Raw genomic sequence first — 24,575 nt, 5'->3', positions numbered from 1 at the left:
ACTGAGCAGCATACCTCAGCGACCTTTCCTTTGGGGTCATGGGGCTCAGCAAAGTGGATGAAGCCTGTAGTGTTCAGAATCATGATTTCCTAAAGGGAGTTAATGTTGCGAAACAGAGGGGATTGCCAAAAACCAGAGGAAGTTCTCGTAGCACATTCAAACATTTTCTCCAGGACCATTTCAGACTAATTTTGTGAATACAACCATTGAAATCCGCCCTCAAAGAGGCGATAGGGCTGATTTTTGGTTGTTCTCATGCGGAATCACTCTTAGGTAGGTTTGTACGCATGGAGGAGACAATTTATGCAGGTTGAGGTGTGGAAGCTTTTTCTAGAACCACCTGCCTGTCAGATGGGGTCAAAATGCCACACACAGTGTGGCTTCCTGAAACAATGGCCTTTTTTTCTAAGGCCTAAGCCACGGAGCAGAGACGTCCTCTCCAGAAGTGGCTCTTCAGGCTTTCTGCCCTGAAAGCTAAGCGGTTGCCAGCAAGGTGGTTGATCTGCCCTTTTTCTCTTCCTTCATAGTGTCCCTCACTATATGCAGGGGATCGTGTGCCAACTTCCTGCTTGGGTTCCCCCCCGTGCGGGGAGGGTGGGGGTGGCGAGGACCTCTGTGCTTCTGGATCCTCAATGGACCAATTCAATTGCTCTCAGGCTTCATATCCAGAACCCACGTGAAGCCTAGAAAGTACTGGGGGGTCCTGGGGGTCCCGAAATCCACCACACTTCCCTGAACAAGGCCAGGACTTCCCCAGCCCAGGGACCGGCACCGGCTTTGTCTGGAGCTGCTGACTTGGCTTCATCTGAAAGAGTCTGAGGTCTGCGCGGCAGGCTTCCGAGTTCTTACTGCAAATGCCTTCTCTGGACGAACCGGGGCTCGCCATTGATCACGGCGACAAAAACCTCTAAACAGACTTAACTCCAAACAGACTCTGTCTCCCTTCCTGGGGCTAACAGACCTTGGCAGGGTTCATCTGGGACGTGAGGAAACAGGTGTTAACAGGGCCTCTGTGCTGCCTGGGGAAACAGGCAGAGGCAGAATCCCTGCAGTTCTACGTTTTCTCTAAGAAGCAAAAAAAAAAAAAAAAAAGTGTCGGAGTGGAACAGCCTCAGAGCTAGCTGACCACACTGTATGTTCTGGTTAGTGTCTTGTTTGCTAAAAACTTGAGTTGTAACCAGACTCTTTCCTTGAGGAGGAAGGCGCTAGGGCCCGGGAGGGAGAGGATGGCTTTGTTGTGTGACCACAGAGGCTGGTTACATACTAATTTCCTCTCAGGCTTGTGATGAAGTCAGTAAACCACAGCCTTCAACATGCTCGGCTCAGGCTGCAGCAGTGGCTTCTTGCCGGTGTCTCGGCCATGACACACACGGGACATGCCCTCCGGTCACCCGCTCACAGAGGACCTCTGTCGCCCCGCAGCATGGACCAGAGGCAGATTCTGCAGAAGTTCCTGGATGGGGCCCAAAACAAGAAAACGAGCAGAGAGGAGTTTGCCAGTGAATTTCTGGTGAGTCTGCTGTGTGAGTGTGATACCCTTGGGGTAGTTGTGGGGACTGTAGCTGACTTGGGTGGTCCAACTCCCAGAGACCAAATTGCTCTTGAGATAAAGTGAGTAGCAGACCACTCAGGGGCGGAGCCGAAGGAGGCGACCTACAAGTTTGACTTCTCTGAGCTTTGTGGGTATTTTAGATGTTCTCTCCAAAGGACTGGTTTTTAATATTTTCTTTGCTAGCCCTTGGAGGTTGCCTAGAAATCTACAGCAGACATACATAATTCCAGGTATGTAAGTGCTAATATTAATTGAACGTCTGGCATTCCCTGGGATCTGAGGTATAACTTATGCTTCAAATGACTACCTTGAATGAATACGAAGAGGAGAGAGACCAAGGGTAACTTTTCAGGGAACGCTGTTATGTAGCCTCCCCACGGGATTCCACCGGGATGGCCAAGACGCTTCAAACGCACCCAGACTACCTGCTGCCATGGTTCTTTATTTTTTTCTAAGACAAAAAGAAGATCGAAACACGTGTTTTTACAATAACAGGGTTCTCTTGGCCTTTTCTTGGAGGGGTGGAAGGGCTAGGGTGGGGAGTAGAGAAAAGTGAGGGGTGTGGTTAGGACCCCTAAACCAGTGGGATTAGGTGCTGGAGAGGAACCCCGCGTCTTCGTGGGGGGCTGTGATTACTGACACAGGGGACTAGGGGAGGCCTCGTGCACCCTCCAGCCCAGCATACCCAGCGACAGAGGATGCCTGACAGTACCCCCGGTGTATTTTGGAGAACTCCCAGCTGATGTTTCCGCACTATGAGAACTTCAAACCTTAGCTCTTCTGCTGTGAAGAAACGGGAAAAAATGAGGCAACCGAAGTACAAACCTGAAATGAAATTGTGATTCCGTCGCCAACCAAATGATCTACTACTTGACGTGTTCCCTCCTCTCTCTTTTCTAACTTCTAAAATGGGGAGAATAATTCATGTCCTGCCCGTCCTCACAGGATTGTTGTGATTAAGTACCAAGAATAATCCCATGTGGCCATTCATTCAGTGACATTTATTGAACACCGAGGCTGTTCCAAGTTCAGTTCGAAGCACTGAAGATACAGTAGAGAGCAAAGCCAAAACTTCTGCCCTCGTGGAGTTAATACACTGGTACCCGAGAACACATGTGAAAATATTCTGTGAGGTCTCTAGTGATAAAATATTTTGGTGGAAGTATTACCTATTATAATAGAAACCCCTGTGTCAGCTCTACTTGGATGGTATCATGGTGCCACGAAAAATGGGTTCTAAGTGCCAGGCGGTCTGAGTCCCTGTGGGTAGAGTCAGCGGGGAGGCAGGTGGGGAGCGTCCTGGCCTATGTGTCTGCTTTAGACAGTCCCCTGCCCATGGAATGTGATTCCTGGGCAAATTCACCCAACGCAGAGAGGTAAGATGTGAGCCGAGGAATTTCGTTTTATTTTGACTGTGTTTTTAAAAAGTAATGGAGACCAGCCCTGGCCGGGAGGCTCAGGTAGTTGGTTGTGGGTTTGTCTGACCCCTTGTCAGGGCAGAAAGCTAGCTCGCGGGTTCCATCCCAGGTCAGTATGGGAGGCAGCCGATCGACGTTTCTCATATTGGTGTTCCTCAAATCAATAAACAGACTCTTGGATGAGGACTAAAATAATAATGATGATAATAATATAGACTGTATCCCTAATATTTCACCTTTTCTTTGCTCAGTCATTATAACTTCTCATCAAATTGTACAGTCACTTCCCCTCTGGTTTTCTCTGCCTGTGGCCTTGCTCCACCTTCAATTAATTTTCCGTTCAACACCCAAGTGATCTCTTAATAATTAAAATCTGGTCATTTTTTCCCTGCTTACAAACCTTTTATAGTTTTTTTCCCTCAAGCTGTTTAAAATTGTGAACTGCAATACACATTTAGAGAAGTACATAAAACGTGTGAAAGTACGAATATAAAGCCACCCCCACCCGGATGGAGGAATAGAACATTGCCAGACCTCAGGAGACCCCTCTCTATTCCTTCCCCATTGGGTCCCTCACCCCACCCCCACCCTTCCCTGCCCTAAGAATAATCACTGCCCTGACTTTTCTATTAATCACTTCCTTGCTTTTTTAGCTCCTGGTTTAGGACCTTATTTTTGGGTGATTAAGTGGAACCTCAGTGTTCACTGACTCATGTCCTCCGGTGGAAAAACAAAGTCTTGCTCTCGGCCCCACCTAAAGGTTCAGCTGAGATAGAAGAGAGACTTGCTTTGGGGGAGTGAAGGAGTGGCAGATGAGGCCAGTTTGCTTGCTTGGGCAAGGCAAACGCTGCCATTAAATTAGGGGACGGGGAAGGGGCGTCCCACCTGGTCATGTCCCAAATCCCACCGGAAGCCCTTCCTGTATGCCCCCAGGATTTGATGTTGCTGAGATTTAAGGACTGATTCAGGGACACAGGCCACTGTTAGCCCCTGGCCGGCTGTCTCTGTGTGGAACCTGTAGCCGTGCTGTGACAGTTAATGCCACACCGTGCCGCTTGGGTCCACTTCTCTGGGCCAAGACGAAATGCAGCAACCTTTCTGTGGTTGGGCCCACTGTTGACTGCTCCTACGAGGTTTTTATGCATTTACTCAAGTACTTTTCTGAGTGCTTACTGTGTGCCACGCATTGTGCTGGGGCTGGCACTGCCGTGCTCTGTGCTGCGGTGGAGTCTGTCTCCCCAGGCACTGGAGGACGTCTCAGAGAGGCAGACACTAAACAACTGGTTACACTATTAAATGTTTAATTATAACTGTGATAGTCTTGGTGGGGTGTCAAGGAAACATCACATTCATTATCGTGTTTACTACACACTTAAAAAAAATCCTGTGAGGTAGTTATAATCTCTGACTTACAGATGAGGAAACTGAGGCTCGGAGAGTTGAACTAACTGGTCTAACGATAGACATGAAATTTAACCTGGAACTGTTATTTCAGAGCCTGTGAAATTAGTTTCTTGCTTCAGCCAATAACGCTGAGTCCCTCAAAGGGCCGAACCTGAGGGTAAGGCCCTAGTTAATGTACTTTCTAACGGCAGAAATGCAGTGTACAACCACACTATGGAACGTCTTTTCTTCTTCTTAAAAAAAAAAAAACCTTACTGATTGATTTTTAAAGAGAGAGAGAGAGCGATCAGTCTGTTGTTCCACTTACTGATGCATTCATTGTTTGAATCTGGTCTGGGCCCTGACCGGGGATCCAACCCACAACCTTGGTGTATTGAAGTGATGCTCTAACAAACTGAATTTTTCTTTTAAAAAAAATCCTGTTGTTGCTATTCTTTTTTAAATCCTCACCCAAGGATATGTTTATTGATTTTAGAGAGAGAGGAAGGAAGAAAGAGAGAGAGAAAAACATCGATGTGAGAGAGAAACGTTAATTGGTTGCCCCCCTTCCACACTCCAATGGAAGGTGGAACCCACAAACCTTTGGTGCACCGGACAGCGCTCCAACCAACTGAGCCACCTGGCCAGGGCAAAGCCTTATTGTTGCTATTCTTATAAAATAATATTACTGCAAGTTAAAAGAAAGTAAATTCACCATAGTACCAAGATCCCAGCAAATACAATTTTTTTTTGGTGTAGAAAAATTCTAGTTCTTGTCCATTTATAGGATACCTTTTATATTACTGTAATTATAAGCATAGGTACAGTTTTTTTATTCTTATGTTCATTTACCATCACACCAAAATTATCAGGTTGATTAAAATTTATTAATGACTTCTGATGCCGTTTGGTACAATGAGAAAATAATAATCATCATAATAGCTACTACTTCTATGCCTATTATAGAAACTGCTCTAAATACTTATATAGTGACTTATTTAATCCATCGAAGCAGGCACTGTCATTACTTCCATTTTAGAGAAGAAGAAGTAGAGACATGGAGGGGTTAATGACTTGCTTGGGGTCACACAGCTAGTACACGGGGGTGCAACTGAGTTTTGAGTTCAAGGCATCTTGCTTCACCATCTATCTGTACTTATAATAACTTTGGAGCCACATAAATCTGGGTTTGAATTCAGGTTCTGCCTGTCACCAGCTGTGTGACCGTAAGAAAAGCAATACAAAATGGGGACCAATCGCATTCACCTTGCAGAGCTGCGTGGAAGGTAATAGAATAGCTGTGCAAAATGCCTGACATGTGGCAGGCAACCAGATAATCAAATCATTTCTCTGTCGTTGGACATTTAGGCTATTTCTAATTTCCCAGGATTATCGATAACCCTGCAATAAATGTGTCTGTCCATGTGGTTTTTGGATTATATCCCAAGGCAAGAGCCTCCGAAGTGTTATTACAGAGGGTCACAGGATATTAGCATCAAATTGGTTAAACGGTGCCAAATATTTCCAAAAGAGTTTTTTAGTTTACGGTATCATATCATCTTCTCTACTACCTTGCTAATCTTAAATTAACAACTATAAAAGATAATACAGACACCTGTTTCTTGACTGCTTGCCACCTGGGAGGCAATCGAGTGGGTTGCCAATATATGATCTCAACCACTACAACTCCAAGGGGGAGTATTCTCTTCCTTTTGCCCGTAAAATGGCAAAGCCGGGATTTGAAAGTCTGGTTTGAAACCCTAAAGCTTTCTAACTTTTGAGCCTGTGCTTTTAGTTCCCTACCCTCCTCCCCACCCGGTTGCTTCCAGTTTCTTCATTGGGCTTAGTGCTTTAAACTTAAAAGGATGTAGAATCTAACACATACACAGAAATGTGCTTTTAAAACAGGTATACAATTTAACAACTAGTAATAAAGGAGGTACCTATGTAAGCACCATGCAGGTGCTTGCGGGCAAGAAAAAGAACCTTGCCCTCACCCTAGAAATCTGGGTGTCTTTCCAGATCGTAAATCCCCAAACTCCTGCCAAACTCAAGGTAAACACCACCCTGAGGTCCTCACATGGGCTTGAAGACCTGGATGTGTCACTGAACAACAGACGTTCATCTTCCTGGTTTTTGAACTTCATGCAAATGTCTTCCTTCTTTCACTCTGCATTATATTAAGAAATCCGTCCTTGCACGCAGCTGGGTCACTTAGGGCCAGCTGAGTCGTGTCCCCCATTCTCGCCGGCAGTCCTCTTGTTCACTGGGTTCAGAGGCCCAAGCCCCTAATTCCATGTGTTAGCGTTCACGCTTTCTCAGTCCTGTTGGAGCCGTGGGAGAGGCAGTGATACTGACCTGCAGTTACAAGGCGTTGCGGAGCTACCCTGAGAAGCTCTGCAGACAGCCGAGCTTTGTTTCCCCGTCCCAGCTGGCGCAGCAGGACCAAGTGTCATTGTTCCCCCTTGGAAATATGACTTATGCTATGCCTTTATTACAATAATGCGGTCTTCGGAGGCTAAGATATTGGGATCTTGCGCTTTCTTTTTCTCTTCTGGGAGTGAACTTAACTCATTTATCAGTAATTCATCTTTACTAGGCAATGAGAAGACCGTGCAAAGGACGGTCTTCTAGCCTGGTGCAAAGTCCTGATTTCTAGCATGGGATGGCCAGGCCCTCCCCTCTGCTTTCCTGTCTCAAAAGGAAAGGGGTGGCATAGTCCACAGATGGAATGAGCTTACTCTCGGCTCCTCCAGCAACCCCAGGAGCTGGTCTCTCATCAGGCCCAGGAGGGATGCTGGCCTCTTATTTTTCTTTCCATTTTTACTTTTTAATTTACTTTATTTTACTTTTACGTATTTTTTCAACTACAGTAAACATTCAGTATTTCATTAATTTCAGGTGACTAGCACAGCGGTTAGACATTAATATCCCTTACGAAGTGTTTGCCCCAGTGAGCCCCTCTAGCACCTGCCTGGCACCACAGACAGTTATGACAATATTACTGACTGTATCCTCTGTCCTGCTCGGGACCCTGTATTGTCTCAGCGGCTCTTCCCCTGAGGTCTCTCCTTGGTGCTGCTGGTGGGAAACTCATCCTCCTCCTCTGAGATTTGCAGAGAAATACCTTCCCCCTTTGACCTATGTTTTATCCCCAGCCCCAACACCCCTCCCCGGCCTTGCTTTCTCTTTTATGCCCCTTTGCTTCCTACTCTCCGAGTTTCTCTTTTTCTGGTGTGGTTTATCGCTTCTTCTGTCCCAATTCTGCTCTGTTTTGTTCTCAGGTGGGGTGCTAGCGTCTGGGGGTCAGTGGGGAGAAAAGGGGAACAACAAAAAAGGAGGCCTTCACAGTGGTCTGACCTCGAAGTAAGCTGTGGGGGGCAGAGGGTGGAAAGAATCTTTCCCACTTGCCAAATTAGCAGTTCTGTAGGAATTTCCTACGTGATGTTTTCGGTGAGTGTCTCACTTTGTCATCCAGCCAGATGGCTCCAGGAGGATGAATGCAGTAGGGAAGAAAAAGCCACCCTGTCCCATTGTTGAAGGTCACGGTCAAGGCAGGTAGATAAGCATAGGCCACATGCACACACACACACACACATACGCACACATGATTTATCTGTGCTCTAGGTGACTCAGAGTCAGTGGGACACGCAGTATCTAGCTAACAGTCTGAAGCCCTCTATTTACCATACTTAATTCAAATTAGGCTAAGGGGAACATATGAAGTTCTCCTTTCTGAAGCAGGTTTCTCTGTCTGAATCTCTTGGGCAGGAGAGAAGAGTGGGTCAAAGATTCTTTCTGAGTCTTGTTTCTTAAGAAACAACTTAAAATTAATATCCCCAAAAGGCAGCTTCAGGGCAGTGACACTTTGGTCCACGTGGGGAAGATCTTAAGCACTTGGCCAAGGAGTGTAGACTTTTTTCCTGGTAGCAAGGGGGATTCACTGGAGTTGTCTGGAGCATAAGCAAGATGAAAAGGCAATATCTGAGTAAGATTATTCTGGTACAATCATGCCTAACTGATTTCAATGGGGAAAGACAGAAAAGTGGGAGGAGGAGTTAAGAAACATCTGTTAAGGGGCCAACCATGAGGGGAAAGGGCCTGAATTACAGTGTGTGCAGTGGGCAGGGGAAGGAAGGCCGATGCAAGATACTGCATGGAAAGAATCGGTTGAACTTGCCGACTGAGTCAGACGTAGGAATTGTGGGAAGAGGGCAACCAGAAATGACTCCCAGTTTCTGAGGTGTGGCCACCTGGGGCAAAGACAGTCCCCTTAGCATTAGTGATGGGTACAATGATAAGATACGCAAGGGGGACTGTCTAGGACACGAGTGGGAATTCAGGATCTAAATTTAGTGATCTGATTTCCATATAGAGATCTGAGACATCCAGTAGGGGTTGGACGTATAATTTAATTTTAATCAGTTAAGTAAAAAATTTAAAACCATTAGTATGCCTTCTCTAAGAGTATGCAATATTTCTACGTAAATGTGTATAGTGAGAGAAGAGCAAACTGTTGAGGACTTAACTTGGGAACTTTGGATAATTCACAATTAGAAGATGGAAATGGCCAGCCAGCCAGTAAGACTGAGAAATGGGAAAGGGAAGTCAGGGAAGAAAGAGGAGAAGCAAGGTAGTGTAGACTAATAAGGGCCACAGGAGGAGGAAATTTCAAGAAGGAAGTTAGGGAATGAAAACTGAATAAACGCTGAGGGATCTGACCCATAGGAAGTAATTTATGATCTTTGTGGGACCGATTCCCTATTAAATAGTGGGTAAATAATACCAATTATTTTCTGTAGTTAAAGTTGACAAGTATGTATTGGCTATCACAGACGTTTCCCCCTTATCCTTCTCAAGTTGAATAAGGGTTCCCAAAGGTCAGATCTATTACATGTGTCTGGTGCTGGCCCTGCCCTTCCCTCTCCCACCATCCGCCCCTACACCCCAGCACAGTGCAGGCCTTCCAGGCTCTTGACTGGCACAGGAAAGAATTCAAGGACAAGTCCCAGTGAGAGCAGAAACAAGGTTTCTTCAAATAAAGAAAAAGAGGCTAGGACGAGGGTTCCTGGAGACAAGATCGGGGGTGAGCCGTCCACTCTCTCTCAGCTCTCTCTGGTTGCAAGTCTCAGAGGGCACCACAGTGAGAGCCGAAAGTACACTTCTGAGTGGACACAGGTGACCTCGCCACTCAGTTGCACGCTGGTCAGTCAGTTCTTGGGATTATACGTGTTTCCAAGGGCGGGCTGTTTCTGAGCTTTGTGGTGTCAAATTCTGGCTTCACCTTTTGGTTGTGGTTTTCTTCCTAATATGGTCTATTCCAGAAGTGTCATGGTGCTTGTTCCCCTTGGCCCCCCACCCTTCTACTCGAGGTGTCGGTTTTCTTTATAACGATGGTATAACGAGCTTTGGGGTTGTGCTCCGGTCTCTTTTTCTTTCATCTTGGCTTGATCTGGTTTCAGCCAGTCCTAAAACCAGAGGACCTGTTGTTGGCTTCTGCAACCAACCCCAGGAGTTTCCTGCCATAAACTATTTCCCTTTGACCACGCGTGGAGGTGGGGGCACTGGCAGAGGACTTCCTCATTCCCCCTGTAAGAAGCTTTCCCTGACTTCTTCCTCTCCTGCCTGTTTCTCGGAATGATAAGGGCGTTCACAAAATTTGGTACAAGGTTGATTTATAAGAAGGAGCTAAAGAAGAACCATCATTTCCTCTGACCTGAAATTTCGGCCTGAAGTATAATGTTGGCAAATGGGAATACATTTAAGGAGTGACTTCACAACCTTAAGGAATCCTGTTCAACCGTGTGGTGCTAACCCCTGACTGGCCCGGATCTACCGACACAGACTGATACCATTTGAAGACCACTGGTTGCGGGGTGGGCTTGAAGTTTCCGTCACGTAAACAGGGACTGCTTTGGGGACTGAATCTTTGACATTTTGTTGGATCTAGAGAGATTTAGTGCAACTTCAGCTCCATTTCTACTTAAGATAGCCTGGAGTAGCTGTAAGGAAAGTAAATTAAACTTTTAACATCTGACCCACTGGGCGACACCCAGAGCTTGCTTTCAGAAGATGCCGATTTCTTAAATATTTGTCGGTTCAGCTCTTAAGTTTTAGCTATCTGTGGCTCAGCTGCAGTAAGTGGGATCATCTCCCTTCCCCAGATGTCGCTGAACTCTCCGTCCTTGTGCTGGGGCTCCGTCACAAACGAACTCAGCCCTAGAAGGTGCTAAAAGGGATGAAATAGGGTGTTCCAGTGGTGGAGAAGGGGAGAGTGGGGGGATAAGAAACATTAATGCTTTTCCTCCCACCTTCTAAGTTCTTCTAGGCTGGGCTAATAGCCAATTCACAGAGACGGATTAACAGGAGAAAATCTAGGTTTAATACATGTGCATGAGGAATTCACGTAGACAGGATAATTCCATGGAAATTTCAAAAATGGGTAGGCAGCATTGGGTATAAGACATTTTTGGACACAGGAGAAAGTGGGAGGAATGGGGTGTTAAATTTCAGAAATGAGAATGGGCAATGAACAGGTATTGGAGGAACAGTGGAACACACGCACACGCACACATACACACATATGCGTGACAGGAAATCCTTGCTCGGTGACTCAGAAGCAATGGGACACAGGGGCCGTCCTGAAGCCCTCTTATTTACCATACTTGGTTCAAATTAGGCAAAGGGGAGCCTCCTGAGGTCTCCTTCATGAAGGAGGTTTCTCCGTCTGAATCTCTTAGTCAGCAAAGGGGGAGGATCAAAGTTTCTATTTGAGTCCTGTTTTCTTAATTAATACTCCCCAAAGGCAGCTCCAGGGTGGTGAGATTTTGGTCTCTTCAAAAGCTCTCTAGAGATAGCTCTTTGCCTTCTTTCTCTAGGAAGATTTAGTTATTGGAATTTTATTACAGAAGCTGAAAAGGCTCTCCACCAAGTACAAGACAGACAGAACCTATCCCACGACCGTGGCGGAGAGGCCCAAGAACATCAGGAAAAACAGATACAAGGATATCTTGCCCTGTAAGTTTCATTTCTCCCTGTAAACTTGTACCTCCTCGCAAGTTCAATTACCCCTGTCTCCTTTCACCCATTGCTTCCTGTTCTGAGTCCTGGAACGTGGCTTTGACAAGTTCGTTTGTACTAGTTGTGACTACAAAAGAACATTCATTCACTCATTCACTCATTCATTCGTTCACTCCCTCTTCAGGCCACTATTCACAGTGCTAGTCCCTGATTTACAGTGAGCCCTCGGACTAAGCCCCCGTAATTATCCTGTGTCTCTCCTTTGTATTCTAGACGATCATAGCCGAGTAGAGCTGTCCTTACTAACCTCCCATGAGGATTCCAGTTACATCAATGCCAATTTCATTAAGGTACAGTCCACATTCCATACTCTCTAGGTACCAAAAAAACAGGGGAGGACAGTAGACTGTATTTCTCTAGGCACCTAAAAAAAGGGAGGGAAATGTATTGGGCAAGAACAAAAGGGTGCTGTCTGTAGTCACCCCATGTAATTTCTGTTCCCCATCAGGGAGTTTACGGGCCTCAGGCTTACATTGCCACCCAGGGGCCTTTGTCTACAACTGTCCTGGATTTCTGGAGGATGATTTGGGAATACAGTGTCCTGGTAAGAGCAGCGTTACTTTCCTTTCTGTTCTCTCACTTTTAGGGATAGAGGGGCAAAGGGCAACAGGATATGCGACTGAGGTTTCCTATGTATTAAATAAGTGCTTCTCTTTGTTCGTCACCAGAATTTCGATGTTCTGGTACATCTTAGTCAAAATCACAGTGTCACTCTTCAAGGAAATGAAAGTTCTCATCTTCACAGGCTCATTTGTTAGTAAGAATTTACTGATTTGAATAGAGAAAAAGAGAAGTGGGGAGAGAAAGAAGGAAGGGTAGGAGCCAGAGTTTGTCATTTATCAAGATTTCTTTTTTGTTAAAAAAATAACCAGCACTTTCTGACCTGGGACCCATGGACAGTATTAGCTGCTCTTTCTAACTGGAGCAATGGTTAAGTTTCTGTCCCTTTTGTCCCCCAGGTCATTGTTATGGCATGCATGGAGTTCGAAATGGGGAAGGTGAGTGCACCCTTGCCTAAGTGGAGGTAAAGGAAAGAAGGAAAACGGGGGAAATTGGTAGCAGAACTTTGCTCAAGTGCAACTAGGTAAAATTTGTGCTCAGTTTTCAATTTGGGAATGCCAAATGGCTCTTAGGACTTTTCGTTTTGTTTTGTTTTTCACTCCTGGGGATCCCTTTTATTTTGTCCATTTTCCCAGTAGACTCTGTGTTTTATGAGATAAATAAGGTATGCTTTTTAAAGTAACCGTTCACCTTTCCATTCTGTTGACCGGACGCCTTTTACTGCCAGGCAGAGCTTCTAAGCCTGTGCTGTCCAGCGTGGCGCCCACTGGCCGCGTGTTGCCACCGCGCTCTTGGAATGTGGCTGCCGTGGCTGAGGAACTCAATTATTTTATTTTAACAAATTTAATTTTAAAAACTGACATGGAATTCAGTTACTGGAGAACTTTGTTTGGAACAACTCAGGTATCGAAATCTTTTTCAACTATAAATTTTATGGCCTCTAAATGGAAATGAAGTATTTCCAATGAAAATTTGGCATATTAATGGAGATGTACTATGAATATTAAAAACACTGTATTCTGAAGACAGTTTAAAATGTCAAATATTGAATGACTATTTTATATTGATTACATGGTGAAGATTTCTTTGATGTATTGGCCATGTAAGTTATATTATTAAAATTAATTTCTCTATTTGTTTAAAACATTTTAATTTATTGATTTTAGAGAGAGAGGAGGGGACAGCATCCAAACATCCATTGGTTGCTCCGCCCATTCATGAACCCATTGGTTGATTCCCACATGTGCCCCAACCAGGGGATTGAACCCACAAACCTGGTGTATTGCAATGACGCTCTAACCAACTGAGCTATGTGGCCAGGGTTGTTTTTTTTTCCTGAATGTGGCTGTTAGAAAATTTAAAATTACACATGTAGCTCATATTATATTTCTATTGAACAGCATTCTTCTCACCTACTGTTGCCATTCTGAATCGGTACAATTCCAGTTACAGCCGAGGTGACTTGGTGTTCAGTGAGCTTGTACAGCTCTTAGTAGACGTGACTTCTGTTGATCTTTTTGAAATACTGGAAACGTCAGAGCCCTATTTCCACTTTTTCAGACTTCTAGGAAGTCTGTCATTTATATAGTCTTTGATGTTTGTTTTCCCACCCTTGGAGATTCCAGACCATGAAGTTGGGGTTGAAGGCCAAGGGGGTCAGAAGCTCCTCACCAAAGGTGAGGGATGCAGAGCTGAACTGGCTTCTGAATGAGGGAGTGGGTTTTGTGACTCAGAAGAGGCTAGACTATACGGAGGGAAATCACCGTCTTCTGCTTTGTGCAACAGAAAAAGTGTGAGCGCTATTGGGCTGAGCCAGGAGAGATGCCGCTGCAGTTGGGCCCGTTCTCCGTCTCCTGTGTAAGTGTGATGCCCATTCCATACAGCTGAGCCAATGCCTGGGATCTACTCTACAGAGAGTCGTTTTCGAATCTTAGTCCTCGAAGTAACTAATATTTTAATTTACTTCTTAGGAAGCTGAAAATAGAAAATCTCATTACATAATCAGGACTCTAAAAGTCAAGTTCAACAGTGTAAGTACAGGATGGGGCGGTAAATTCAAAAGCCTACAGAGATCGGGCAGGTTAACATATATGTATGTGTCTTGGGCTGGGCATGAGACAATGGGGAGTGATGGGGGCGGCTTTTGTTGTTCTGGAATAATCTTTATATTCATAAGAGATCTTTGGTGGCATCTGGGCTCCCCAATCTATTCCTCACCATGACCACGTATAAAACAATTTGTGTAGAATAAAGAGGGGCTACAAACCAGCCTGAGAGCTCAGGCTGCCCGGTCCCTCTGAGACCAAGGGATCCAATACATCAGTGTATCTGTGGCCCATGTGCAGTGTCTCAGTTGGGAAGCTCCAGGTGGGACTGTCTTCATATCTACCTCCTCTGCTGAGTGGAGCAGATAGGGACAGGCCAATAATAAGTGACCTGAAATCACCTACTTGTTCTTTGTAGACATATGGTCACCAGAGGTCTATAGGGAAGAAAGCAGCGTAAATCACAAAGAGGATATAGATGACACTTCTTAGCAAGTCAGAGAAATCTTGTAGTAGGATGAGGTGGAGTCCTAACCTTGAACTCTCCTTTTATGCCGGCTACTCTTTTTTTTATAGGAAACTCGAACTGTCTACCAGCTCCATTACAGAAACTGGCCAGATCACGATGTGCCTTCATCTATAGATCCCATTCTTGAGCTCATCTGGGATGTGCGTTGCTACCAAGAGGATGACAGTGTGCCCGTATGCATTCACTGCAGGTAGGACGCTCTCAAGTGAGCCTCCTCCCCAGAACAACCCCAGTGTCGCAATCTGGCCGGGACTCTGGCTTCAGCGGGAGGAAGACTGACTTCTGAGGAGGTCACGGTGGTGTGAGCACATAGGACAAGGGCTCCTAATCCTTTCCTCACTTTTTCCAGTTGATCAGAAAGGAAAGAAGCTTAGCAATGTGATGGAGAGAGAAAGGTCATGGCAGAAACCAGCTATAATAAGTTCAAGCCAAGCGTGACATTCATGCTTTTTCTGATAAGTTGCCTGTGACCAGTACAGCTCCAGAGACTTTTGCTGGGAGCAGTCACCCAGGATCTGTCCTGAAGTTCAGTGTGTCACATGGTCATCTGTGAACACGTTTGGGAGATGGTTGTGTTTAGAGAGTTTCCCTGTCTTTAGGTGTCTTCTTCCTCAGATCTGCTGGTGACGTTTCCAGCAACTCAATGAATGACTCACTGTTGGCCGCTATAAATGCTCTTACTGTGATCTTTTATTTCAGTGCCGGCTGTGGAAGGACCGGGGTCATCTGCGCCATTGATTATACGTGGATGCTGCTAAAAGACGGGGTGAGCTTCTCTCGGCAGGCACTTCCCGTTTGTTTGCCCTGCTCCCTTCAGGCTTAGGAATCGTTTGGGTCTTCGAAACACCCACCTCCACAATTCACCTTTTTGAGAAGGTTGACTTGTAGACCTGTCTTGTCAGATGATCCAGTGAGTTGCTCAGTTGGTGGCTCTCAACGTGGGGTCCCCAGACAAGCAGCCTGAGCATCAGCATTGTCTGAGAACTTGCTAGAAATGCAAAGTTTTAGGCCCCACCTGGGATGGACTGAAGCAGAGACTCTGGAGATGGGGGCCCAGCCAGCTCTGCGGGGGCTCTGACACCTGGTGTCGTCGGAGGGGACCACGGCCCTGAGTGGCGTGGTCACCCTTCCTTTATCCAAACTGCTTTAATAGATGCACTCGATTTACCGCCATCAGGCTTTGCGTTCCAATCAATACTTGGTTTTCTGAAAGTCTAATAAGAGAAGGGAAGTTTAAGACACGGACTTGAGAACTGCCTGCCAACTCCTTTTATCTCACGAAACTCATACCGGCTCCTCTACTGGGCCTTCTTCATTTTATCCTGAACCGCAGACATTTGATCACCCCGTGTGAAATCAGTCCGAAATCAGGTCGCTTCCGCCTTTTCTAGGGAAACTGTAAATCATGATGCAAGTGATGAGAATCTCCATTAACTTTAAAAATCTATCTATTTTCTGATCTTATCCCATGGGAGGAGAGCAGAGATCATGGAAGCCACAAGACTATGAGAAAGCAGCAGTAATTTATTAACAAATATAGAAACAAAGGAGTAAGATCTTTCCCCTTTTATTCGATAGATAATTCCTGAGAACTTCAGTATTTTTAATTTGATCCAGGAAATGCGAACACAGAGGCCTTCGTTCGTTCAAACTCAGGTACGGGACTGTGGTGAATGGATCGTAACCTGCGTCGGGGTCTTGAGCCACTTCTCTGTTTAATAGTAGGGCGTCCCAAAGCAGCCGGCTGCTTAGCTGTACAGCAGTTTCCTGTTAAGTGCATTAGTCCATTCCCATTTCCTCCGACTCCGAATATCCCAACATCTTCCCCAGTATTCCTTGCCCTGGGTCAAATTCCTTTCAGCCTTTGTATCTTGCTGTCCAGAAAATATCAAGAAACCAATATAACATTTCTTACAAAGGAGGCTGAAAAAATTCCACAAGTTGTTTGACTTCCTAGAAAGAAAGAGTTGGGTCAGGTTAACTTGAAACTTTGTAACACTAATTTATTTCTGAAACCGTAGAAAATCAAAGGTATGTTGTACTTCAGAACGTGGTAACAGAATCCGGAGCAGGCAGTCTATGCTCATTTTAGGAAAGAATGAAAAATGAAAGTAAAATCAACCATGATTCTATCACTTAGGTAACCGCTGTTACTATTTTTATATAGTCTCCCCTGGTCCTTAATTTATGCATACTTAAAACATTTAATTACAATCACACTATATATGTGATGATACATGTATCACAGTATTCTCACCCATCCCGGATTGCTCACACTCATTCACTCCATTACTAATGCTCTCCCCCTGTTTTTTCCTCTCCTTTCCAAGTTCAAGTTCTCCTTCCTAGGTGACACAGTCCCAGCCCAAATCTGTCACTTTCACAATATTAATTTCACCCAAATTTCTTCACCAGTTATTTTACCCATATATCTGAATGGTCTCCAGTTTTAGGATAGAGTTTATCATTCATCCATCAAACATTCATTGATATTAGGTATCAGACACTTAGGCATAATTCGTTAGAACCACTTTTTCCTGCTCAGACAGCAAGACCCTGGCCTGTCTAAGGCAAACAAACTGCCTCATAGGTTTGGAGGCAGAACCATCAACAGTGGCGGTTTGGATATTTTCATCTAGAAGCTGTGAATCAAAGGGAAAAAGTGAAGAGCTATTATAAAATAAACCTTCTGTTTGGCCCACACAGGTTTTCCACTAATAGCTAGTGGAAAAAATAATTTTTTTTCCTGTAGGTGTTGCCTGTAGGTGTTTTCTATATTCAACCTGTGAGGGGGAAGTTTATGTGAGATGAAAGCATTGGCTGGTTTGAGACTGTCAGACGTAAAGGAGAGCTGACCCATATCAGTGCAGGCAACCAAGGTGTGGCATGTTGAGTTGTAATACTGATCAAAAGTGAAAACCATGCCTGTGCCAGAAAAGAGTCCATTTCAGGCCTATTTTCAAGAGTTGGGGGATGGCTGGCACAAGTTTAAGGTAGCCTTCGCATTTTGGCATTATCGGCGACCCACTGAGCAAACTTCTTACCAGTTACAGCTGCTTTTTCTGACACTACCATAACCAGGAAATAGCACAGTAACCAGACGAGTGCTTCCTGTATGATTTTTCTCTGTTCTTAAGAAATTTTAAAAGTGTACCAATGGCTGTGTCGGTTGACAGAGACTCTGCATTGTTCTCCTGCTGAAATCATGTTTGAAAAGAAAGCTGTATTTTACCTGTAGAGGATTGTGTAAAGAGTCAGGGAAAACCCTGACTGGGCTCATTCAGATGGAAAGTAGATACATACAGTATCCGTCTTCCTCTGACTGGCTTATGTGCCATATGATTCACTCATTTGTGGAATCTAATGAACAGACTGAACTAACAAGCAAAATAGAGACAGACGTGCAGATAGAGAGCAAGCTGACCGCTAAGGGCGGCGGGGGTGGGGGGTGGTTTAGAGGGTGGAGGGATCGTGCAAAAAGGAGAAAGGACTCATGGGTGTAGACAACAGTATGGCGATTGCTGCGGGGAGGGACTATAAGGGGGACAAATGGTAATGGAAAAATACAATAAAAATTAAAAAAATTAAAAAATATGTAGAAAAAAAGTAGATATAAAACCAAGTGCTTGAGCTGGTACAGAGGAAAAAAACAGAGTAGTAAAAACCCATAAACATTGTGATTATAGCAGACTCATTTTTCTACAGTGAAATCCCTTTATAACCATACATTTCCAAACTCTATTCAATGATCTCTGCTTTGATATCTTTGCTGGGACAGAATTTCAGCAGCCTGTTCTAAATGCACTGAACTAAGCGTCAGAAGATTCAGGTTCTAACCCAAGTCCTGGAAGTTACTTCCAAGTGACCTTGGACAAATTGTCTGTGAACAGGAATAACAGCGTAGCTTGTTTATAGGTCAGTTATGAGGGTCAAGTTAAACAATACAGATTCAAGCCATCTATCTACCCATCCACTGCAATGTGTCTACCTTTTTCCAGAAAAGGCAGAGGTGGCTCACCAAAAAACAATGCATCCAATAAGAAATAAAATTTAGAACATAACAGCAAGGAAAGCAGAATTAAAGGGATGGTGATGGAAGGAAAGCTCAGTAAGAAACCCGGGTTGAACATAAAAAACATACTGCAAGTTCCTTCCTTGTACATTAGTTAGAAGTAGGACAAATAATTAGTTGTTTCTAGCCACCTAAAAGTGTTTTGAAATCTGAAGTGGGCTATACAAACACCAGGCACTGTCATTAAACTAATGTGAATGGCTTTTTGGGGTTTGTTATTGTGGGATTTGATTGGTTGACTGGTATGTATATTCCTGAAATCTGGTTCAGTCATTCACCAAGGTGTGTTTTTGTTTCCCTTGTCTGGTTGGTGACGCTCTCCAGGAACAGTATGAGCTGGTCTACAAAGCTGTGTTAGAACTGTTTAAGAGACAGATGGATGTCATCAGAGACAGACACTCTGGAACAGAGGTAAACTTTGAACTGGATGTTTTGTCAATTTTTTAAAAAATGGCTTTTTTTTTGGTGAGGGAATCTTAGATTAGTTGAAGGACCTAGCTTGTTATTTATCATCATAACTAAGTTGGATTGACCTGTGGGCATGGGCAGCGTTGCAGACCTCCTGTGCAGAAGGGTAAATAATTGAGCTACTTTAGCTTAGGAAATGCGTCTGTGGGTTAACCTCTTGGTACCATGTTTAGCTAAATTTAGAAACGAGGTGTGAAAGAGCAAGCATGTATTCTGTTCCCATGGAGTAGACAGAGGAGGGGTAAATTAGAAATGACAGTGCCAGTTACAAAGTGAAACCGTAATTGAGTACTGATGTAATTTTTCAGTTACCCCAGCCTCGTTTTGGTTGCGCATGTCTCATCAAATTTTGAGAATATTTTAGAATAGCCAAAGGATTTTTAGCTGGAGGCCTTAGGTATGAAAGCAATTATGATTTCACCAAATTCCAGTGTAAAAATATTGAATATTCTAGGGTAAGCTGTTTTGATCTTATTACAAAAATTGGTAAATCAAATCCCATGTAATCACAAAATTACTGATTTACCAGTACCTTCCAAGGGATATGTAACATATACATATTAACTTCATTTTTAATATCACATTTTGGATAGATAATCTGAGAATATTCACAGAGGACCTACTGTTTTCACAGCATTAAGAGTAAAAATATAGTCCTGGCTAGGTAGCTCAGTTGGTTAGATCATTATCCCGATACGCCAAGGTTGTGGGTTCGATCCCTGGTCAGAGCACATACAAGAAGCAACCGATGAATGCATGGAAAAGTGGAACGACACATCATTGTTTCTCGCTCCCTTCCCCTCTCTCTCTAAAAATCAGTAAATAAAAATTAAAAAATGAAGAATACAAAGTATGTAAGAGATGGCCCTGATCATAATTCCATCCATTGATGATGAGGCGGGGCAAGGGGAAGAAAGCCAGAGAACCTTTGAGGCCAGGAAATGAGCTAAGCAATCCTATAGTTAATGTCGACTCCAAGGGGAAACAGCATGGCGGAAGATGACAGAAATACAAGTATCGTTGCCGGAAAATGCTACTTACATCCTATTTGTGGCTAGTCCTCCCCGAACAAGGTTAAATAACAGAGGTGATATGGATGACTCAATTCTAGTGGGAAAGATTCTCATGTTTCACTATTAAGTGTGATGCTGCCTTGATGAGAGGTATTTGTATTTTAATTGTTTAAAGAAAGGATTTGTCGATTTCTCCTTTATTAAGAATTTTTTTCAGAAAGAATGTTGAATTCAGTCAATTGCACATTTTTGCATTCGTGGGATGATCACATGGAGTTTTCTCCTTTAACTTGCTAATACAGTCACATCATTGGATCTGTTAATAGCAAACTATATTTGTACTCTTAGAAAAAACTCTTCTTGGACCAAAAAATATCCTTTTAATGTGTTGCAGAGTATTGCAGCTAGTGTCTCGTTTGGGCGTCAGGAACTGCCAACAAAGTTTAGCCCATCAGCAGGGCTGTGACTAGCCGGTTGGGTTCTTCCGGGCGGGTCCTTGGTCAGTAGATTGGAACACGGGGGTGTTGCTCATGCGCCCACGGAGGAAGCTGGTTAAAGACAGAAAAGAGAACTTCTGTGTCTGGGAATATTCAGTAGACACACTTTTTCCTATTCCTCTCACTAAGTGCAACCAACCCCCCCTGGGTATTTCATATAAAACAAATTTAAGAAGACACACCGGCTAGGGACTTGGACCTAAGAAGGTCCAAGAAGCTCCTAAGAAGAGACATAATGGTGAGCTCCTTGGGTTTCCCTTTGCCTTCTAGATTCCAGGTTCAACAGTGCAGATGAAAGAAGACCCAACGAGAGCCTGCTCTCGCTACCCCAGGAAAGAGGAGACATAAAACTTTTAGATAATAATCACTCTACTTCAGTCAACACCAAATAAAAAACTGGCTCTCAACCCCATGCCAGCACAGGCTGAGTGGGGAGCCCCCATTCCCACCAGCACAGGACCCGGATAAAGTCAGGGGTGGTGTCGGAAAGGCCAAGCAGAGAGCCAGGGCCTCCCTCCCCACAGGCCTGCGAGGCAGTTTCCCTGCAGGGCAGTGAAGACCACGTGGGGAGTCTGCACTTCCACCCGGCAGTAACAGGGCACCCCAATGCCTCCCCATGGAAGTTAGGGTCAGAAGAGACCTGGCGGATGGTCAGGGCTTTCACCATCATCCAACAGGAAGGAGGGCCCCCCACTGAAGTGTCAGAGGTGACACCGGAGCCTCTCCCAGGGTGTGGCCCCTCGAGTACAACAGAGGTCAAGTGAGGGGACAGGTACAGGAGGTAGAGGCCACCTGGTAGTGACAAGGCAGCAGCGCCCCCTTCTCCTGTCAGAGCAGAGTCAACAACACACACATACACACACAAACAAACAAACAAACAGCTAAATGAGAGGGTTACCCTGAGATCCAGAGCATCACATCTCAAACCAAATGAATGAAAGACAACACTGAGACAACGGAGATGTTAGGTCATCTGACAGAGATATGGAAGTAGCCATGATGTGAATACTTCAATGAGCACATACGAACATGCTTCAAACACATAAAAAAATAGAAAGGCCTGACAAAGAAATATAAAGACTCAACAAAAAAACATAAGATATAGAGAACTGAAAAATACAGTCATTGAAACAAAATAGCTTAGTAAATAGGCTCAACAGCAGAATACTGGGCACAGAAGAAAGAATTAATAAAGTGGAAGATAGAAAAATAGAAATTGCCCAATCTGAACAACAGAAAGAAAATAAACTGAGAAAAATAAACAGAACCTTAGAGAACTAAGGGACTGCAGCAGAAAAAACAAACAAAAACAAAAAACCCACAGCGTTTGTGTTATTGAAGTCCAAGGACCAGAGGAGAAAAAGACTAAAGGCCAAAAGAGTTCCAAAAACTCATTATAATGAAACCTCTGAACCTAAAGACAAAGATTATAGGAAGAAGCTGGAGAAAAATGACCTTAACTGTAGGAGGGAAACAGAGTGACAATGGATTTGTCATCGGGAACCAGGGCAGCCAGAAGAATGGCACAATATATTTTTTAAAGATTTTATTTATTTATCTTTAGAGGGGAAGGGAAGGAGAGAAGGAGAGAAATATCAATGTATGGTTGCTTCTTGTGAGTCCCCTGCTGGGAACTGGTCTGCAACCCAGGCATGTGCCCTGACTGGGAATCGAACCGCGATCGTGTGGTTCTCAGGCACAATAGTTATTGAGCATTGAAAGAAAAGAACTGCCAGAAGAACTGGGTGTGGGAATTCCACACCCAGTGAAAATATCCTTCAGGAATGAGGGGGGCATCAAGGCATTCTCAGATGAAGAAAAACCTAAGAGAATTTGTCACCAGTAGACTCACCCCAAAAAATTAGCAAAGGAAGTTTCCTAAACAGAAAGGAAGTTATGGAAGAAGGAAAAACATGGTAAGCGAAACCATAGATAAACGTAATAGGTTTTCCTTCTCTTAAGTTTTCTGAATTGTTTGATGATGGAAGCAAAAATTACAAGATTGTCTGATGTGGTTTTAAATGTATTAGAGGAAATATTTAAGGCAGTTGCATAAGCAGGGAAGAGTTAGGAATGTCAAGGGTTCTGTACCTAACTAGCACAACGATAACACCTGGAGACCATGATAAGTTATGTGTATATATGAGGGAGACTAGACAAAATCAGGAATTTATTAATAAAAAATTGTGTATTTATTCTTACATGTTTAAACTTCAGGCACCTTCAATGTACTATCCATTTGATGCAATACACCTACTGAGATGTTTTTTCACTGCTCAAAACAGTTTTTGAACTTGTCGATTTTGATGCCATTTAGTGCTTCTGCCATTTTTTTGTTTCACTTATACATCCACAAAATGTTTCCTTTTGAGGACTTTTTTCATCCAGGGAAACCAAAAAAAAAATTCACTTGGGATGAGATTGGGTAAATAGGGAGGGTGGAGCATGAGGGTCATGCCGTTTTTTGGTCAAAAACTGCTGAAAACTCAGCACAGTGTGGGCAGGTGTGATTGTAAATCACTCACGATGAAATGAGCAAATGCGTTAAAAGAGTCTCCAGTTCACTGAAGCCGAACACAGCCTCTCACAACAGCGCCAGCTCGTCCACTGGTTCACATGGGTTCCTAGAACACTCGCCTAGTGGGGGAAGCCTGAACTACAAGGCGTCTGCCCTCCAGAAGATAATTCCAGGGTCTTTTTGGGTCCCTCTCCATGATGTAATACCAAGAACTACAGCTATGAAAGCTATACAAAGACACACTTGAAAAAAACTATACATAAATCAAAACGAAATTCTAAAAAGGGACAGGAAAAATAAAAGAGAAATGTGGAATGGAGAGATCAAACAGAACAAAAAATAAAACGGCAGACTTAAGCCCTAAAATCAATACTTATACTAAATATAAGTGGTATAAATACACCAACAGACAGAAAATTGGCAAAATGTATTGAAAACAGGACCCAACTATATACTGTCTGTAACAAACACACTTCAAATACATAGGTTGGTTGGAAAAAAGATGTATCATGTAAACATGAATAAAAGGAAAGCAGAAGTGGCTGTACAGGGTGAGGCAAAGGTTTACAGTTGTATGTAAAATACAGAGTGTATTCTTGTATTATTTGTATTAATCATTATATTAATTTCCCCATAAACAACTGTAAACCTACTTTTTCCCCATCCTGTATTAATATCAGATAAAGTAGAGCAAAGAAAATGATCACGGATAGGGAGAGACATTATATAATAATATAAGGGTTAATTCACCAGTAAGTCATAGCAATCCTAAGTGTGTATGGACCAAACAGAGCTGCAAAAACTGATAGAAATGAAAGGAGAAATAGACAAATCCACAATTATAGTTGGAGACATCAATATGCCTTCCTCAACAATTGGTAGAAAAACTTGGCAGAAAATCTGCAAGAATATGGCATTGAACAAGACCCTCAACCAATGGGATCAAATGGATATTTACAGAACGCTCCACCCAATAACCCATGAATACACACACTTTTCAAGTGCTGATGGAATGTACAGCAGGATGAATCATATCATGAGCCATTAAACAATCTGAAAAATGTCCAAGAATTGACATCATCTGAAGTGTATTTTCTGATGACAATGAAAACAAACTAGAAGCCAATGACAAAAAGATAACAGGAAAAGAACCAAATACTTGGACAGTAACCACACTCCTCTGAATAATCCATTGAGTCAAAGAGGAAGTATCAAGGGAAATTTTAAAAAATGCATTGAACTGAATGAAAATGAAGATATACATCAAATCTGTGGGGCAGAACTATATCAGTGCTGATAGGGATGTTTATAGGTCTCTATGTGCATACATCAGAAGACAGGAAAAGTCTCAGATCAATAATGCGAACTCCCACTTTGAGAATCTAGAAAAAAAAGAGAGGAAAAAATGCTGGAGAAAGTGGGAGCACATAATAAAGAAC

The 24,575-nt window shown here is 43.7% G+C and overlaps 1 protein-coding gene across 1 annotated transcript in view; it reads left to right on the top strand.

Moving 5' to 3' along the window:
* The first annotated feature begins 1,278 nt into the window (after positions 1-1,278).
* Positions 1,279-24,575, top strand: part of PTPN22 (protein tyrosine phosphatase non-receptor type 22) — a 49,051-nt gene continuing 25,754 nt past the window's right edge. The window contains exons 1-11 of the mRNA XM_037038856.1: positions 1,279-1,510; positions 11,262-11,370; positions 11,647-11,723; positions 11,882-11,977; positions 12,393-12,431; positions 13,780-13,851; positions 13,965-14,024; positions 14,616-14,758; positions 15,268-15,334; positions 16,147-16,224; positions 18,965-19,051. Of these exons, the coding sequence (XP_036894751.1) occupies positions 1,286-1,510; positions 11,262-11,370; positions 11,647-11,723; positions 11,882-11,977; positions 12,393-12,431; positions 13,780-13,851; positions 13,965-14,024; positions 14,616-14,758; positions 15,268-15,334; positions 16,147-16,224; positions 18,965-19,051 (1,053 nt within the window). The 5' untranslated portion in view covers positions 1,279-1,285. The remainder of the gene's footprint in view (positions 1,511-11,261; positions 11,371-11,646; positions 11,724-11,881; positions 11,978-12,392; positions 12,432-13,779; positions 13,852-13,964; positions 14,025-14,615; positions 14,759-15,267; positions 15,335-16,146; positions 16,225-18,964; positions 19,052-24,575) is intronic.

Source organism: Sturnira hondurensis, unplaced genomic scaffold (genome assembly GCF_014824575.4).
Source record: "Sturnira hondurensis isolate 20B ecotype Veracruz unplaced genomic scaffold, ASM1482457v3 Scaffold0024822, whole genome shotgun sequence".
In the NCBI taxonomy this organism is placed as follows: Eukaryota; Metazoa; Chordata; class Mammalia; order Chiroptera; family Phyllostomidae; genus Sturnira; species Sturnira hondurensis.
This window is presented reverse-complemented; position numbering and strand designations above follow the sequence as displayed.